General features: G+C 53.6%; 6 protein-coding genes across 6 annotated transcripts; 3 read left to right on the forward strand and 3 right to left on the reverse strand.

Annotated features, from left to right (window-relative positions):
• Positions 1–3,564: 3,564 nt before the first annotated feature.
• Positions 3,565–5,014, reverse strand: LAESUDRAFT_646021 (tRNA 5-methylaminomethyl-2-thiouridylate-methyltransferase; the record flags this gene model as incomplete). The annotated part of the gene is made up of 7 exons (XM_040903955.1): positions 3,565–3,694; positions 3,754–3,909; positions 3,963–4,146; positions 4,197–4,558; positions 4,614–4,711; positions 4,767–4,904; positions 4,964–5,014. 7 exons carry the CDS (start codon positions 5,012–5,014, stop codon positions 3,565–3,567), a joined length of 1,119 nt encoding a protein of 372 aa, XP_040767301.1.
• A 284-nt stretch (positions 5,015–5,298) lies between these two features.
• LAESUDRAFT_722526 (uncharacterized protein) lies at positions 5,299–7,597 on the forward strand. The gene is made up of 5 exons (XM_040908227.1): positions 5,299–5,841; positions 5,895–6,065; positions 6,118–6,698; positions 6,753–6,955; positions 7,006–7,597. Exons 1-5 carry the CDS (start codon positions 5,351–5,353, stop codon positions 7,522–7,524), a joined length of 1,965 nt encoding a protein of 654 aa, XP_040767302.1. The 5' UTR covers positions 5,299–5,350; the 3' UTR covers positions 7,525–7,597.
• Positions 7,358–10,893, forward strand: LAESUDRAFT_510216 (uncharacterized protein). The gene is made up of 4 exons (XM_040902735.1): positions 7,358–7,775; positions 7,844–8,547; positions 8,605–10,191; positions 10,259–10,893. Exons 1-4 carry the CDS (start codon positions 7,591–7,593, stop codon positions 10,528–10,530), a joined length of 2,748 nt encoding a protein of 915 aa, XP_040767303.1. The 5' UTR covers positions 7,358–7,590; the 3' UTR covers positions 10,531–10,893.
• LAESUDRAFT_646266 (WD40 repeat-like protein) lies at positions 10,852–12,916 on the reverse strand (the record flags this gene model as incomplete). Its single annotated transcript, XM_040903970.1, has 5 exons — positions 10,852–11,016; positions 11,074–11,254; positions 11,311–11,843; positions 11,902–12,609; positions 12,665–12,916. 5 exons carry the CDS (start codon positions 12,914–12,916, stop codon positions 10,852–10,854), a joined length of 1,839 nt encoding a protein of 612 aa, XP_040767304.1.
• A 188-nt stretch (positions 12,917–13,104) lies between these two features.
• On the reverse strand, positions 13,105–15,442 carry LAESUDRAFT_722528 (uncharacterized protein). Its single transcript, XM_040908228.1, has 6 exons — positions 15,116–15,442; positions 14,292–15,059; positions 13,882–14,232; positions 13,665–13,825; positions 13,518–13,608; positions 13,105–13,456 (listed from the first exon to the last, which is right to left on the reverse strand). The coding sequence occupies exons 1-6, from the start codon at positions 15,405–15,407 to the stop codon at positions 13,257–13,259; spliced, it is 1,863 nt and encodes a 620-aa protein (XP_040767305.1). The 5' UTR covers positions 15,408–15,442; the 3' UTR covers positions 13,105–13,256.
• Positions 15,443–15,501: 59 nt separating this feature from the next.
• Positions 15,502–17,733, forward strand: LAESUDRAFT_510573 (clathrin adaptor mu subunit). Its single transcript, XM_040902738.1, has 11 exons — positions 15,502–15,588; positions 15,645–15,674; positions 15,726–15,760; positions 15,824–15,955; positions 16,005–16,135; positions 16,187–16,281; positions 16,338–16,467; positions 16,521–16,758; positions 16,811–17,044; positions 17,105–17,339; positions 17,388–17,733. Exons 1-11 carry the CDS (start codon positions 15,580–15,582, stop codon positions 17,391–17,393), a joined length of 1,275 nt encoding a protein of 424 aa, XP_040767306.1. The 5' UTR covers positions 15,502–15,579; the 3' UTR covers positions 17,394–17,733.
• The last annotated feature ends 143 nt before the right edge of the window (positions 17,734–17,876 follow it).

Consider the following 17,876-nt stretch of genomic DNA (forward strand, 5'->3'; position numbering starts at 1 on the left):
AGTGCGCAAGCCACCCGCCATCCTCATCTTCGTCGTCCGACGCCTCGTCCGCAGACTCAAAGTGCTCCGCAGACTGCATCTCCTGCGCGAGGTAATGCGCAAACTGCATATCGATGAAGATCAGCTCACAGTGAGTAAAATGAGCAGATGACGTACATGCGGTGGCCCCGCGCTCGAAAACTCCTCCTCCTCATCGTCATCATCGTCCATCGTCCCAAAGTCCGCGCTGCTCTCCCGGATCTTTGGCTCCCGCCTGAACTCACCTTTCATCTCCTCCGCGCCGCCCGCCTCGGCCGCGTCGCCGCCCACAGCATGCGTCGCGATGCCCGGGCCCGGGCCCGTATCCGCCTCGTCCACCCTCCACTGCGTCGCGGACCCGTTCCGCATGCCCGGCGCGAGCACGGGCTTGCCGCCACCGAGCAGGCTCGTATCTTTCGTCTTCGTCTCCTTGTACCGCCCGGTGACGTACTCGTCCCATGCTGGCTGCGGCGCGTATTGCGCGGCGAGCAGGCGCAGATCGGGCGGGAAGTGCTCGAGCGCGCCGATCACGTCCTCCGAAATGAGCGTAAGGTGGCCCATGTAGCCGAGGCGGACACCCTTCGGTTTCTCGCTGTGGGAAAGGATCAACGACAGGAAATTGGACATGGAGTGTTTAAAACGAACCTTTCCTTGTCGTTTCGTTCTGACCCCTCGATGATCCGGTGCATCAGACGGGCGTCACGGAAGAGGGCTATCGTCAATTCTCGGTTGAACCCTCCGTCTATCCGACCTGTCAGAATCTGGTGGATCAAATCGTACACCACGCTATGCAGGAAGTTGTTCCAAGGAAAGTCGAAGAAAAGGTCCTATATCGTGTCTCAGCCCCTCATTGTCATAGCATATACAGACAAGCGCACCAGGAGAGTGGATAGTACGCTGACTTGGAGGAACCTCTGCTTGAGGCGTTCGCCGGGCACAGGCCGGCCAAGGGAAAGGCTGTCTCGTGTACTCGTCCTTCGAAAGCTCCGGCGAGAGCTGACCGATCGCGGTCTCTTCGATGAGTCGGAATCCGAGTTCGAGTTCGAGTTCGAGTTCCATGAGCTATGCCTTTGTTGTCCCGGCGACAGAGTATCGGACGGAGACTGAATGGGCGACATGCTCGGTGAGAGCAACACAGGTGGAGACTTCGGTGACATGCGAATGGGTGAGGCCGTCAACGCAGGAGACAGCACGGGGGAGGAGTGTTCTCCAGAAGCCGTTAACACGGGATTCCTCGTCAGGATTGAGCGCGGTTCCTCGTACATCGCAATCTCTTCCATTGCGTCGTCGTCTGAGCTGCCTGGCTCTTCCTCGCCACTCATGTCGTCATCGGAATCTAGTAACGACGGGTTACTTGTATGATGGACCGGGAAGTCGTGCGCCTGCTCAACGTCATCCGCCTCATCGTCGTCCATGTCGTCCTCGTCGGGTTCGCCTCCAGCTCCGATGGCAATGACCTGTGCGAGCTCCTCCAGAGCAGCCAGGCCGCCCTGCAGACGGCCCTCAGCGTCATAGAGGTGGTCGTACTCCTTCGGCCGGTTCAAAAGCGACATGTTCGAACAATGCAGGAGCTCCGCATACAGCTCGCATATCCTATACCGCTCGAAGGTTAGGGGCGTCAGCTCGCCCACAGTTGTGAGAACGTGGCCATTCTGGAAGATATCAGTATGAATGAGCACATTGATGCATGCGTTTATTCCTCACCAACGACCGCGGATTACGAAGAAATGTCTGCAACTTCTCCAGATTGTCGCACATGATCTCGAGCAAGGGGCCGAGATGTACGACACCCATTCGGTTCACCATCTCCTTCATAGCAGACTCCAGCGCCTCGCGCCCGCCATCCTTGTTCATTTGCATATGCTGCTGAACTTGGATAAGGCGATTCCGGAGAGTGTGGAACAGGTATGGCTCAAAGTAATCGGAATTGTTTTGTCGAATGAGCTCGATGAGGATACAGATGGATTGCACAACTGACGATGTTGCACATTCCGGATCAGGTCGCACCGTACTAGTAGCGTTCCGTGTTGCGGCTTCGACCTTGGACTGGCAAACCTGTGTGGAATTCTCATTGGACGGTTCCATGGGACCAAAATCGCAGAGGATATAGCTGGCAAGTTTGACTATGCTGTCCCGGTGGGCGAGCTCTCGCGCAAAGCGGTTAGATGGTGGGACATTGTTCAATCCGTCGCCCAGACCCGCCCCTGGAGACGGGGCAGACATGGAGATGATGCCTTTAATGAGTTCCGCAACGACGGTATGCATGTCAGGACTATGGGCGGGCGAAAGGAGATCGATGAGCTGCGACATGAGGTTCTCCTTCGACAGCCACTGCGTGCCTTTGGGTAAGAGGAGTTCGCGGTAGAGCATACTGCAAACAATGAAGAACATACTTCGAGGACGCCAGCACCGGCAGGCAGCTCGTCGAGCTGAATGATGCGGACCAGTAGGTCCGCGAACGCTGGTGTCTCGATGTGGCGGAGCAGTCGTTCGACTACATCTGGTTGGGATTGGATGAATGCAAGCATCTGAGCGCAGGGCTCGAGATTCACTTCCGCACGGGTGAGATGGAGAGAAAAGCCTTCACCTCCGCTGGTTTTTTGCTCAAGAAAGCAGCATTGATTTTTGCGAAATGGGACGCCATGACCATCTGAATCTTCATGTCCTCCGGAGGCCTATCCAGAACCGTCTCCCAAAACGGGGTCAGCAGTTGCTCGGAGTGGTTGAGACATGTTTCCACAATAGTCCAAATGTCGCTGCAGAGAACTTCAGTAGCAACATATGGGTACCTTCACATAACGATACCGTTCAGCATGTCGTGAATGTAGCAGGGAAGAATCAGCATCATAGCTCACTTGAATCTGCCCTTATCCTCGCCTTCAATCTGACCAGTGACATAGCCGAAAAGTCGCTGCAGGATGTCGACGCGTTGAAAGTAGTTGACGAGCCGCGCGTTCTGGGCTTTACATTCCTGCAGCAGGTCGTCCTCATCCAAAATAGCTTCTAATGATACATCCTCTTTGTCTAGCAGGTTGTCGATGGTGGATGCATTGTGGAAACCGAATCTGCCGGCAGAACATGTAAAGAGAGTTATTGCGTAGAAACTACCGCGGTAAATACCTCCAAAACATGCGTATTGATGGCAGGTGCGTTCAAGAGGTAGGGGACCCTCCGAGAGCTGGAGAGGGCTTCGAATGCTGAGCAAGCAGGGAGTCAGAGGGGAGGATGGTTGAGCGAGGTGGTCGATGCAGGCTGAGGCGTTTCCGGCTGGAAGCGTGCCTATTCTGCAGGTGACGCGTTCCGTGCCATTCCCGTCCCCTGTCGTCTCTGCCACGACGACGCCGTCATCCAACGCGGGCAGCTCCAGCGCTCTCAACGCAACATAGTTAAACTACATTCCAATTACGCCGAGTCTCTACAATAGAAATCCTCAACCGCACAGGCACTGGAAGCGCGATCATCAATAGACCTCATGTTATGAGATCTAGATCCATATCATGGGTCGTGCGGAAGAACGACAGCCCAAATGACTCTTCGACAACAATCTCAGAACGTCTGAGAGATGATTCCGCAGCCAAGACACCAGTCTCTATTCCAAACCGCCGCAACTTGCCCAGAAGCCACACCCTTTTCTGGGACTTCAAACGTGATGTGCATCGTGCTTTCATCCTTCTCCCTACACACAAGTGATATCGATGAGCCCGGACAGAAACGTCCACTGGCGTACGTGCGCACCTTCGTACAATGCACGGGACATCCAACATACAGTGCCTGATTTGAATGCGGCCATGGAAGCCATGTTCTGTGTCTATCCCTGGAGGTGGATCATTTTGCCAGATCCATCGCCAATCCTTAGCCACAATTCCTTTGCAGTAGAGTGCTGGATGGTCTCTGTTGTGCGATCCGTGTAAGGACGATCCTGGCAGCAGATTGGAAGCACCTACGGGCCAGGGACGATGTAAACTGCGTTTTGATGAATATCCTTCTTCGCCACGAACATCTTCTGGTGCATGCCCTTTAAGCGCGCGCCTTGACCAATAGTGTATGACCACAGCCCTTGATGAGTTCCAACAGTCTTTCCCGATATAAGTTCAATCATTGGGCCTGGCTTTGGCGGGATATATTGTGCTGAAAGTGACTGAGCAAGACATATAATACTATATTTGCATATCACTTACAGACGAAGTTTTCGAATCTTCTCTTCTCTCCAATAAAGCAAATACCCATGCTCTCCTCCCTTTCGGCAGTAGGCAAGCCCCATTTCTTTGCCAGTGCGCGCACCTCCATTTTGGTATATGGCGCTAGTGGGAATATGGCACGAGCGAGGCTGGGCTCAGGAATAGCGGACAGGTAGTATGTTTGATCCTTCGTCCTATCTTTCGCTCGCAATAGCTGGGGACGGGCTGTTGCCATCTTACCGGAGATCATATAAGATAGAAGGCGAGGTGTAGGCGACCAGGATTTATCGGCATAGTGGCCTGTGGCAATCCAACTGTTCCGGCTGGCCATACGATCCAGCAAGGCGCCGAATTTGACTTCCCTACAGGGGCATTGACATGCAATTTATATGATCGGTGCAGTACGAAACAACTTACTTATTGCACCAAACGTCCGGGTTTGGGGTTTCACCGTTCTCCCACATTTGCAGTGCAGGCTCGAAGACATCGTTCCAGTATTGACGGGAAAGGTCGATCTGTTCCCTTCAGTCACGATCAACAGGGGAGTACTTCGAGACGAAGGACGCGTACCATCTCGCATCGGATGTCCAAGATCTTGCAAACTTTCTGCACATATGTCCAATCCTTCTTCCATTCGCAACCACCATCAGTGCCCGACTCGTCACGAGTATCCCAGTTGCGCATATACACGGCAGAAAGGTCGTAATCCTGAATGCACCAGTCTCAGGATGTCCCTTCGCAACTCATATTAATCGTATATATTTCACCTTTTCAGAGAGCAGTTTAGCCACGACGGAAGAATCGACGCCGCCAGACATGGCCACAACCACTGCCCCGTGCAAGAATATCATTCAGAGAACAGCCAACGGCTCTGCAACTCATCACACCCACCTTTATCACCTTTCTGCGGATGCAACTTGGCAATATGTGTTTTGTACAGAGCAAGCGAACGCCGGAGTGCGACCGGCCATACCGGCATGTGCTAGGATCACAAGGTCGTTGTGGCGGAAGTTCGTAGGACGAGTTTGGCGTAGAAGGCGTTGCCAAACAACTTATTTCCTATCTGAGTAGTACAACGCCCGCAGGCGCTCGGATCCTCACCGTACCATCTTCATGTTCTAGAGTCGTCTCACTTGATACCCTCTTTTGTCTTCATGTCGAATTCACGCATGCCATCCTCGAGCAAGGACGTCTCTAGGACTCAATCAGAGACAATCTTGGAACCGCCACAGTCCAAAGGGAAACATCGCTCCGGGCCTAGGCGCAAATCGAAAGCAAGTCCGTCTAATGAGCGTGAGGAGACTCGATCATCTGCCGGCGGACCGAGGCAAGCTTCGCAGAAGAAGGGGAAAATGACGTCCGAGAAGCCCAAGGACATCTTCAAAGAGGCTGACTTTATCGCGTTTGACTTTTCTGATGAGGAAGAATCTGTAGAAGAATCAAAGGCCGCTGTGAGAAAGTGGGATAAAGGCAAGGAGAAGGCAAGAGAGGTTGAGGATATCCACCCTGGTAGAAAGAGGAAGGCGGAGGAGTTCGACCGCAATGACCCATATGCGAATAGGAAGCAGCGCTTTGCAGCCCCATCGCGCCGAGCGCCATGGGCAACCGATGTTGACTGGGATAGCTGCACGAATGTAGCTGATATGTGCGTACAAAGTGTGAAACCTTGTTTCTCGCATGATAACATTGGTCATGCAGGCTTCATCGCGATGTGGAGGCCTACGTGAAGTACATATCACCGACACCAGAAGAGGACGAAATCCGATCATTGGTGGTGACTCTAATAGCCCGCTCTGTCACTCAAGCATTCCCAGATGCACAAATAGTTCCATTTGGAAGCTACGAGACGAAGATGTATCTGCCACAAGGGTAAGTCCCGCGATTATTCGCATGCATGTGTTGGCATCTCACATCCATGAAGGGATATTGATCTGGTGATTCATTCACAGTCCATGGCTTATAGCAACAAGGAGACTGTGTTGCACGCCCTGGCAAATACCATGAAACGCTCTGAGATTACTGAAAGAGTCAACATCATTGCGAGAGCCAAGGTGCCGATCATCAAATTCGTTACGCATTATGGACGATTCTCGGTGGACATAAGCATAAATCAGGGCAACGGTGTTTCCGCAGGAAAGATGATCAAACAATTTCTTGCGGAGATGCCGGCGCTGCGAAGCCTTGTGCTCGTCATCAAGTCATTTTTAGCCCAGCGTAGTATGAACGAGGTCTTCAGCGGGGGCTTGGGGAGCTACAGCATTGTGTGCATGGCGATTAGCTTTCTACAGATGCATCCCAAAATCCGTCGAGGCGAGATAGATCCGTTGAAGAATCTGGGCGTCCTCGTGATGGAATTTTTCGAACTTTATGGGTACTATTTCAACTATCAAGAAGTCGGGATCTCCATTCGTGACGGTGGCTCGTACTACAACAAGACAGAGAGGGGGTGGTTTGATAGAACCAGGCCGAAGTTGCTCTCAGTAGAAGATCCCGGAGACCCGTGTGAGTATCATTTTCTCAGATCCCTATCGTTACACCTTACCGTCAAACTTGTAGCAAATGATGTCTCCAGAGGATCATATAGCATGTTCAGAGTCCGGACGACTCTCGCTGGAGCTCATAGTATCATGACTGCTGCTGCCTACATGAGGGCGGGAGTAATAAGCGCTAAGCGTTCCGGTCGATTCGTTCAATTACGTGACACTGTCAATCCCGAGGAGTTCAGCATCCTTGCGAGTGTTATGGGTGTTACACAGGAGGTAAGTGCCAAGTTGCTGAGCTGTGAGTCGATTCCGATTACACTTTGCAGACAATAAACCATCGTCGGCTTGTCCAGGAACTCTACGATAGCAGAGCATTACATCGCCTACTCGGTGTCAATGCTTCTGCCGATATAGCTGGAATAAAGGCGCGTCCTACGCCGAATAGTGAGGTGCAGCGGCCACGCCAGGAAGACATCGACACAGCATTGGGAGAAGCGGATATGGAAGAGGGATCCACTGATAACGAGGACGGGAAGATCATTACCGAGGAGGGAAGCCGATATAAGATCGAAGACCGACGACAGCCGCCTCGAAAACGGCGGAAAATGGGGAGGGAAGAGGACATGCATACTGTGTTCACGACCGACGACGAGGATGGAGAGATCCGGCATGAGTACGAAGAGTATGCACTTGAAGGGCTCGAAGACGGTGAAGAGGAAGAGGATGCTGCCGCCCTCGCGGACACAAAGTATAGTATGGAGAGCAGTGCGAAGAGCAAGAACCGGAGAGATTTCTGGTTATCGAAAGGTTCCCAAGGAGTAGCTAGTGATAGTAGCGATGACTGAGTGTCATGGCTTGGCCAATGTCTTGCACTTCGCAGTGTGTGAGGATTAAGGAACATTGTTGTGACGATGGCAACGAAATTGTGCGAGCCGGCAGTAGGCGGAGGAATAGCGCGCGAGGTTAGCTCAGCCATCACAGCAACCACCACCTCCTCCATTCTTGCCTACGTTCTCCCATCCCAACAGAACGGCAGATTTCTGCAGTCGCTGGTCGCCCGCGGGTCCCGTCCTTCTCACTCTCGTTCATTTTACATGTACGTGCCGTAACTCACCTCTACTCCCGCTACGTGCCAACCTTGTTTGTCACCGCCAGGGCTGCTAGTTCGAAGGCGCCGATTCCGCAGGTGAACCTAAAGGACCGCATCGCTGCTCTTCAGCAGCGGAATGCAGGATCCAACCAGACCGATAACAAACATGCTGTCTCCACCGGTCGTGTGGGCAGCCTGCGGGACAAGATTGCTACGTTCGAAAAGCAGGGCGCTGTCCCGGTTCCGAGAGGCAGCTTTGGACTAGGAGCACCTCCGGCGGATGATGGCTCCTCCCGCCGTCGTGGAGAGTTGGTTGGCAACCGTGTGCCAGGGCTGTCGAAGCCCGTTGTACCTGTCTCGGTGCATCCGTCACAAGACGTCGACACGGACAGCCCAAGTGGCAGAAGGCGCTCTGCCTCCGCTTCTGCGGCCAATATCTTGTCCTCAAGCGCCTCGAGTCCTCCCGCTGTATCCTCTACGGATGATGATTCATCATCCTCGGACGCCCCCGCTACGACTGATGAAACACAAACTCCTGGTTCTCCACCGGCAGCAAGGACCAAACGCCGTAGTCTCTCAGAGCTACCGCCTAACGTCTGCATGCCAGAAGCAGGGCAGGAGGCGTCTTATGAATACAAGGAGGCTCAGGCTGCGCCTGTAATTGTGGTATCTCCTGACGCCGAGGCCGCTGCAGCGAAATCGGTGACCGTTGCTAAGACCAAACCCTCCGCGAAGGTGGTTGTCTCTAATGTCACATTGCATCGTGAGGAGGCCTCAAGTGAGTATCATGCGTTCCATGGCGGAAGGATGACACTCGTAACTAATTTGAATGTAGTAACGTCAGGTCCTCGTGCGCGATCGACTCTTCGTGCATTGGAGAAATCGCCTGGGAGTAGTGCACCGGAGCCGTGCGTAAGCATGTCACCTCCGCGAAGACAGCCGAAAAGTCAGTATGTCAGCGTTGAGGACCCGAACGCTCTTGACGAGGAGTTGGCTTTTGTTCGCGCAGCCTTGAACGCATTGGAAGCGGCTTCTGAGGATACAACTCCGACCCGTGCCGATGTGCAGGACTCGAGTGCAGACGGTGATTATATATCCATAACTAACCGTACGTCAGCGACATCTAGTGTTCTGTCCACGCCCAACGATCTTGTCACATTCGCCGGCATGGAGTATGTCAAGTTAGAACATGAGCTCGTTGAGGGTGGCACTCTCTCCCGAGATGCTGACGGCGCTATCATAACTTCTTCTAGTGCGGGCGCCGCGACGGCCTCGCAACGCAGAGGAACGGTGACATCCCTCGCTCTGGACACCAATGAAGCTGTCATCGTCACTGCTCCTGCTCGAGTCGTATCACCCATTTCGACGACCCGTGCTGTTCTGGTACCTGTTCCGCAAAGCCTCTCGCCCATCTCATCGCCTATCCCGTCGTCTGGTCCCAATGCACCTCATCTGACTGCATCTGCCTACACCACTCCATCTCTGACGCCGAAGACCAGCACGGGTTCCTTTAAGGCGATCGTTGATGGCAAAGTTTCTAGCAGCATCTCACAGGGTCAACCCCGTGCTGGAAGCTCTCACATAAGGCAACCACAGTTGAAACTCACAGTTGAGTCTTCATCATCTTCGGGATATGGCGACCTTGCGGATCTACTGGCGGACGCTGCGCTCTTGGAGCAGCAATTATCGGGCATGGGAAACTTACAGGAAGATTTGGACGTCAAAGCGGCTCCTGCTGCTGCTCCTGTACCTGCTATTGACTCTGCGCTAGCAGCCGATTACGTTCCCGTGCCTGTGCCTGCACCTGCTCTGGCTCTTGAGCCCGAGCCTGCTCCCAGTTCCATTCCAGCGTCCATCCGCGATCATGACCCGGAGATGGAACTGACTCTTCCAGATCACCCACCTCCGCCGTATGTCGAGATTGTAGGGCGTGAGCGACCTCGGCCAATCCAGGAGTTACCCGAATGCGTTGAAGAGGCGGAGAGTTCACAACACGAGCCTCCGCAAGAGCTTCCTTCTGATGATCTGCCGCGACATGCGTCTCCAATGGCATCCTCGACGCAGGAATACTCAAGGAATCGCATTCCTTCAGGTTCGCCACCACCTGTGCCCCCCAAAAGCCCACGACCGCGTTACTTCTCCACTCTTCTCTCACGTAAGACGAGCAACAGCGGCACGCTCTCTACGCTAGGCACAGCCCCTCGGCAGAGCAACTGCTCGGAGATGTCGGAGGACGATTCAATGCTCGTTCCAACACCGCCTTCGCCGCGCGTCGAGTACATCGGATCCGACGCGAGTTCCATAAGGAGTTCGACCCGATCGTGGAAGATGCCGAAGAGCACGTTATCGCGGGCCACCTCGTTCGCTGACAAGTTGCTGAACAAGAAGAGTCGCCGTAATTCAATTGTCATTTCTAACCCTAGTGAGTAGCCATTCAGTCATTCAATGCAATTCGCATGCGAAGCGAATAGTTGCTAAGGGCTTGACAGATAATACACATCTGTCTGCGGCGGGAGTGCAGTCTGGCTCTGCCCATGTGAAGAGTCCGTCCTCGCCGGAGGACCGCCCCGTTTCGTGGGTGCCAGTCGAAGGTCGGCTGGACAACGCCCTCTTCGATGCGTTCCCTTCGGTACCCAATTCTGTTCTCCCCTCCTCCCCGCAACCGCCGTCACAGTACCTCTCCCCGTCGGGGCATCCAGGCAGATCGGCGACTATACCTCCGAACTCGAGCCATTCGAAGCAGCGTTCCGCATTCCTGTGAAATCCAGGCTTTTGGTTGTCCATCTTCTTGCCCGTCGGTGCACGTCAGCTCTGAACCTGTTCGCATTTCCATTCACGCTCATCTACTCATTTCGGATTTGGATGTGGATATCATTCGTTAGTTACTCATATACACACTGCTCCTTAATTCCTCGCTTCAGCAATGTAATAAACACATCCAAACCATGCTAGATCCGTCCTAGTGATGTCAAGCTGTCGTTTGGATACGCCGTTGGCTAAAGTCACTCTGGGTCCAGATTGGAGTCGAATGCATCAGATCTAGGACTAGACAGTGTACATCTTGCGATACAGGGGTGTTATATCATTGTAGTGCAAAATCCTTCAGGTGGTACAGTAGTACGCGGCCGCGATTGTTGCCAATGGCTAGGTATTCGCTACCAGTCGAAAAGTCGACACTCGTAACGTGGCCGAGAGGCGTACTCGATGTGGGCCAATTCGAGAACGCCGTCAATGACGGAAGATGGATCTGAAACGAGAGATGTTAAAGTTAAGTCCGGGACATAACGATGCATCATAAACATACCAGACGCATCTGATCCTTTTTGGTGTTGCTCGCCATGGCAAGCAACTGCGAGTCATGGTTGAACCGGAGCGCAGTAATGGAAGTGGTGAGATTGCCGAGAGTCTTCAGTAGCTTGGGCTTGCTGGACCCTAACGATGTAGGCCCCTCGGACCCATAAACGTTGACAAGACCCGTGCGCGAGCTATGAGACAACAAATCAGCAATGCAATTGCAAATGTCGTGGGCAGCCACTCTCACCCTATAGCAAGATATCTCCCAGAGCTATCACTTTCCACGAGACGGCTCCCGAACCCGCCGTCATCCTTCCACCGCCTCACACACCTCCGCTCGCCCACATCCCACACATACACCTCCGCATCCTCCCCGAGTGTGACCAACTCGCTCCGCTCCCCGCTCCCGCCCGTCCAACGCACGCTCTTCACCGGCGCGTTCATCTTCACGCCACCCACCACCTGGCCCTGGCCTGCGCGCCAGTCGACGAGATGGACGTGCCCACGCCGGCCCGCTACCGCGAGGACGCTCCCGGACGGGTCGAACGCGCAGATCTCCATGCTCGCGTCCTGCGCGGCCGGGTTGGCGTTGGAGAAGGTGGTTCCCCAGAGCCCGCGGGGCGAGCGCTGTGCAGTGCCACTTTGGAGGTCGTAGTGGTAGTAGAAGGGGCGCGGGCCGCTGAGGAGGACGGATGTGCCGCCTGGGTGAAAGAGGGCATTCGTGATGGGGAGCTCGGGGATGTGAACGGTTTGTAATAAGGGATTCGTGTGGCCGTCGACCTACATTCAGTGCCCCTCAGCCAGAGTCGAAGAGGAATTAATTAAAGCTGCGACCCACGTTAAATAGCCGTAATCTGCGGTCAGAGCCTGCCGTCAAGAGCACAGGAACCTGTGGGGACGGGTGGAACTGGACCGCTTTGACCTCGCCCTCAGACCGAGCAGAAAGGTTCGCGTCGCGCAGCCGCTCAATGGACAAGGTGCCATGCGGCAGTGCTTTAGGTCTTCGCCCTCGCTGCAAAATGCCTCTCGCGTCGGACAGCAGTTCAGGAAGGATATCCTCATCAGAGCCCTCCAAATCCGAGGCCGAAGCGGACGACGACCTCCTGCGCTTCGTTTGTTCCGGATGCAGCTTCTTACGTGCTTTCGCAGCCCATTCGGGGGTGGGATTGATCTTTTGGAATTGCCGACGCAAACGGCGTTCATACTCCTTCCCCCGTAGCATGTCTTCCACAGCTGCATCACGTAGTTTCCGGAGACGCTTGTCGTTAGCTAACGATACCTGAAGATCAGGATCGTCCGGGTCTATCCATGCAGGACCTTTCTTCTTCGAGGACCTCAACAGGAACGAGGGAGTCTCTGTCGCAACCACTACATCATCCTCGTCTGCCGAGTCTTCTTCCTCCTCTTCCTCCTCGTCATAGCTCGAGCCTTGACGTACTTCATCCGCATCCGACCCATTCTCAGAACTCTCGCCTGCAGCAAAGTCTACATCCATAGCGATATCCAACAGCTCTGCACGCGGACCAGTATCATCAATGAAGAAGAGCTAATTGAGATTAACGTTAACATGAACATTGCAAGAGCATCAGGAGACCACGTACATCGGTATCTAACATGTGCTGCAGCTCATTGTCCCCGGCATCTTCAGCCTCGCGCTCGTTATCCGACACTACCAGTATTTTGTCTCCAGACTTGTCGGGAGGATTGTACGGAGTGCCAAAGAGCAAGCTCTCTAGCCTCCTCTCCTCATCGTCTTTGCTAGTCTCGTCAGTGAGCGCAGCAACGGACCCCAGTGGCTGAACGGTCTCTGTAGTATTTGCGGTCTTCTGCTTTTTGCGTGCATGTTTAGCCATTGAGAAGAAGACTGTGATACGAAGCGACAGTGCAGGACTCTAAAGAGGGTATAATGGCGTTTCAACAAATCTGCTACGGCGTGCAGCGCGTCGAAGCGAGATTGATCGCAAAGTCAAAAGCAATTCTCGATGCGCCGTCACGTGTGGCTGCCTATCCCCGACTGTCGACACGCCCGACCTATTCGACTCCATGCATCGCGTTCGGATTCCAGCATCCTCCTCCGAGGAAATAATCAAATAGTCATACACGGCGGACACAAAAATTATTACATGAAACGGGGAAAAAAAACCAGGAGCATAACATATTAACGCATAGAAATTCCATGGGAAGAGAGTAGGTTCATGCTCTGGAAGACGTGGCTCGTCTGATTGGCACCTCAGACAACTCGCGCTCGCTTGACGACCGCAGCTGCTGGCGAAGTCCTTCCGACTTGTGGGAAAGAGACCGCTCTCGAGCCTCCTCGTCCACCACTTTTCGCGCTTGAGCAAAGAACAGCCGTGCATCTCGATCTGAGACATTCTGGATGAAGTACATGTTCCCTGACGTGATGATGAGGATACACAGAAAATGGCTCACGCAATCAGCTGCTGGTCTACTTACCTCGGGGTACCAGAAACATGCCTCCGGTGGCGATGAGGTAGCTGGTGCGGTGCACCTTGAAGTTGACTGCGCCCTCAATGACGTAGAATACCTGCGTCCGGGATTCAGTACCTCGACTAAATTTATATCGACATTTAGGTGGCCTACAAATGTGTTGTCCTTAGTGCCCTTTGTGGGCTTCTGTTTGTCGGGAGGAATGATGAGCAGACCGGCCGCAATAAAGTCACCTTCTCCAAATATTTTCTGGAAGTAGAAGTCGTTATTCGCCGCTGCCTTTGGTGCAATCATTTTGGCCGTAAATGCCACCTCTGTGGCGGCTTTCTTAGCCCTTCCGGCAACATGCATGAATCCCAATGATACTCACTCTTCTCGACCTCGGTTTCCGTCTCGTAGTCGATGACGACGCCCTCAGCCTTGGTCGAGTCGTCCCAGCCCTCCTCCGGGTTGAACACCAAATTCTCCGACACTTCAACCTCGACCGTCTTGCTCTTGCTTCGGGCGCTGCGTTTCTTCACGCGATGTTTCGTTCCTAGCGGTTTCGGCTGCTCCTTGGGCAATCGACGGATCGCCTTGATTGTCGCTACAAACTTAGGCTCCCCAGAGTCGTCTGAGCCATAAATGACCTTCTCGCCTCTCCACCACTCCAGAGGTGTAATTCGTAGGCGTGATGACCGGCGCACGCCATTGGCGTTGGCATTGTGATCTTCGTATGTGACTGAGAACGAATGCTAAACGTCAAAATGTGGAAGACAGCGTGCATGAAGTGGGACCAACGTTCGCGTAACACGTTGTCTTTCTTCCGTGGCCTACCGCGCGGCTTCTTCGCACCCTCGTTCTCCGTCTCCTTGCGCGCTTTCTTGTTAGCAGGTTGATGTTTCTCAATGCTATCGTCGTCGCCCCTCTCTTCTCCATCCCTCTTCTTCGGTTGTTCCTCCTCTACGTCCTCTTCATCCGGTCCCTGCTCAACCTCCTCCAAGCCATGCGCAATATCATCCTCCATGTCCATATCCTCATGTGATACATGCCCATTGGCAAGTTGCTCATCTTGGGTTCTGATAGTGGGAGAGTCGACGTCCATTGGCATGTGCTCGTCGTCCTCGTACTGCTGCTTTTCATCCTCTTCCTCCTGATCCATCTGCGCAAAACTTGTCCGAGGAGTGGGCCCGCCATTAGTCTTCATGGGTTCCTGAGGCTCGTCGGGATACGGTGCAACGGGGAGGTCATTGTCATCATCCGAGTCGAACCCAGCCGCATCAAAGTCCGGACCTCCCCCATAGTCCATATCGCCGTCGTCCATAGGAGCGTCCTCATCAATGGGACCAAGAGCAGTCTGCGAAAGATGCGACGGGCCAGGGGAGCGTGCGTGGATAGCTGTCCTACGTGCAGAGAATATGGGAGAGTCCCGAGGAGAAGGGACCTTGTCGAAATCGACGTCGGATGTGTGTGCGACAGGACGGGAGTACGAGCCGACGCGCACGACACTCGATGTAATGGCGTTCACTCGCGCGTGAGCAAAGTATGCAGAGGGACTGTTCGGGATGCCTTGAAACGAAGCGCAAATAAGGAGAGATTAGAAGGGGACGTCGGCTCACACTCACTTTCCTCCAGTTCCATAGACATCTCGCCATCCTCGTCCTCCTCTTCCTGCATGACCGGCGTCTTTGGCTTCGGAGTGCGCTTCTTCCTCACATTCTGCACTCGTGGCGGCGTGCGCTGATCAGCCTGCCCAATGACCTTGTCGAACGGCTCAAACTCGTCGGATTTGTGGTCAACATACGCGACCGCTATGCCGGTCTTCTTGCCATGCTCGAAATCGTCCGCACGGTAAGGAATATACTTCTGGATGCCTCTTCGTGTACCGATACTGCTCTTACGAGTGGACCCGGGCATAGATGGTAGTCAGTGGCTGCTGCGTGATGGCGAACGTTGGGCAAGAGACGCCTGGCCACAACGCGCGCGCTGCGTGACCAGACGTGACTGTCACGTGGGCCCGTATCGTATTCCGTGCCACCACCGGCAGCGTCGCTGACCGCCATCGACCGCCACCAGCACCTCGTCTGGCATGATCTCGGTTCGTCCTCATCTTTGTTCGCTATTTAGTGCTCACCGCTGAACTTGTTCCCTTAGGCATTCTTTATCTTCAATCAGAAGGGCGAAGTGAGTGTGTCTACCTAGCCTGCTAGTATCCATGGCACCGATCCTCTTCAGGTCCTCATCTCGCGCCTCTATCGGCCAGACCTTAAGTAACGTGGTGTATCCCTCGCCACTGATCTTGCCCGACTCTTACGCGTATTATGCCTGTGTAGGCGCTCGATTGCAGACGTCTTCCGGATACAAGTGGTCTCGAATAGCGATGTCCGGTCACCAATCGTCACGCTCGGGTCGACCAGCTTCTTCCACGTTCGCGTGAACAACTTGTACATCGTCGCAGTCACGAAGTAAGTAGCTTCAGTCAGTACCGCAGCTCCTCAACCAATATTCGTACAGATGTAACGCCAACGCAGCGCTGGTGTTCGAGTTCTGCTACCGCTTCAACACTATCGCAAAGTCCTACTTCGGGAAAGTGGACGAAGAGTCCATTAAGAACAACTTTGTGCTCATATACGAGCTGCTTGATGGTATGTTTTGGTCAAGCGCGCATCATCGACCTATGGCTAATTACGAGACAGAAATCAACGACTTCGGTTACCCACAGAACAGTGAGGCCGACACGCTGAAATCATACATTACTACTGAGAGTGTCATGTCGAGCAACTATGCAGCCGTAAGTCTGCTTTGCCGGAGCATACGAGCTCTTCACCAACTGAAAATATGTTGTAGGAAGAGTCGTCCAGGATCACAGTCCAAGCCACTGGTACAACAAGTTGGCGGCGGGGAGATGTCAAGTACAAGAAGAATGAGGCATTTGTGGACGTGGTCGAGACTGTGAATCTCAGCATGAGCGCCAAAGGTGTGTGCCGCAGATCTGCTGAGTGCCGTGCGTACTTATCGTCGGCATTACAGGAACAATTCTTCGCGCGGACGTGGATGGGCATATTTTGATGCGGGCATACTTGTCCGGCACACCTGAGTGCAAATTTGGACTGAATGACAAGCTCGTGATTGACAAGAACGGTTCTGGCGGAGGAGATGCGGTCGAACTGGACGACTGCCGGTTCCATCAATGCGTTCGGCTGAACGAGTTCGATTCTGACCGAACGATCAGCTTCATTCCGCCAGATGGGGAGTTTGAGCTCATGAGGTTAGTGGTTTGTGATCACAGTTCCATGAGCGGCTCGCTGAAGGACCAATAGATATCGCGCCACATCAAATGTCAAACTGCCACTTAAGGTCATACCTTCCGTGACGGAGATTGGCACAACGCAAGTGCAATATGTCGTCACAGTCAAGACCAACTTCAACAGCAAGCTCTCCGCCACTAACGTCATCGTACGGATACCAACGCCGCTGAACACGACTAGCGTCGATTGTAAGGTCGCGAGCGGCAAGGCGAAATACGTTCCCGCAGAGAACGTTGTCGTCTGGAAGTACGCGTGCCTGCCTAATATCACAGATTGTCCGTTGAGCGCTCATCGCTTTTTCCATAGAATTCCACGAATACAGGGCGGCCAGGAAATCAGCCTGTCTGCCTCTGCCGCGTTGACGAGTACAACAAATCGACAAGTATGGGCGCGCCCGCCGATCGACGTCGACTTTCAGGTGCTCATGTTCACCGCATCGGGCCTGATCGTTCGCTTCCTGAAGGTTTTCGAGAAGAGTAGCTATCAGAGCATCAAGTGGGTGCGATATCTGACAAAGGCGAGTGGGACGTACCAGATCAGGGTAAGCCATTGCAGTGTTTGTAACCTCGTGACGCTCATAGTTTTGCAGTTTTGAGGTGCTAGTGTCGTAGACTGCTCCACATTCTCGTACACGTACGCAGGGAATGGGTCTGATTGGTTAGGGAGGGATTTCTGCTGCTTACTCGTATGGACTTGCTTAATTTACTGCCTTTTGACATTCTCACAGGCACCGTGATGCTCACTGAACCCTCTGTGCTGACATAGGCGCTCTAGCTGCTGAATCACGGTCCGTAACCGGAAAGGCTCAAACTCATGAAGCCGGATTTGAGCATATTTATCATGAGTAAGACCACAGAGCTAGGTAATCATTTAGATGCTCCGCTCACGAGGAGCGCCTCATGGGTCGTCAGCGAGCCACTATGAAGGAAAATGAGCGAAGCAGCAGGAAGTTGCCACAACTCGTGATATTTCAATGGACATTTCGAGCACTGAGTACACAACTGACTAGCATAACCTACATATGTCAGAACAACTCTACTCTTCAGCCATGAAGCCACGGAGTCAAGCTTCGGTGAGC

Source organism: Laetiporus sulphureus (assembly GCF_001632365.1).
Source record: "Laetiporus sulphureus 93-53 unplaced genomic scaffold LAESUscaffold_7, whole genome shotgun sequence".
NCBI classification, from domain to species: Eukaryota; Fungi; Basidiomycota; class Agaricomycetes; order Polyporales; family Laetiporaceae; genus Laetiporus; species Laetiporus sulphureus.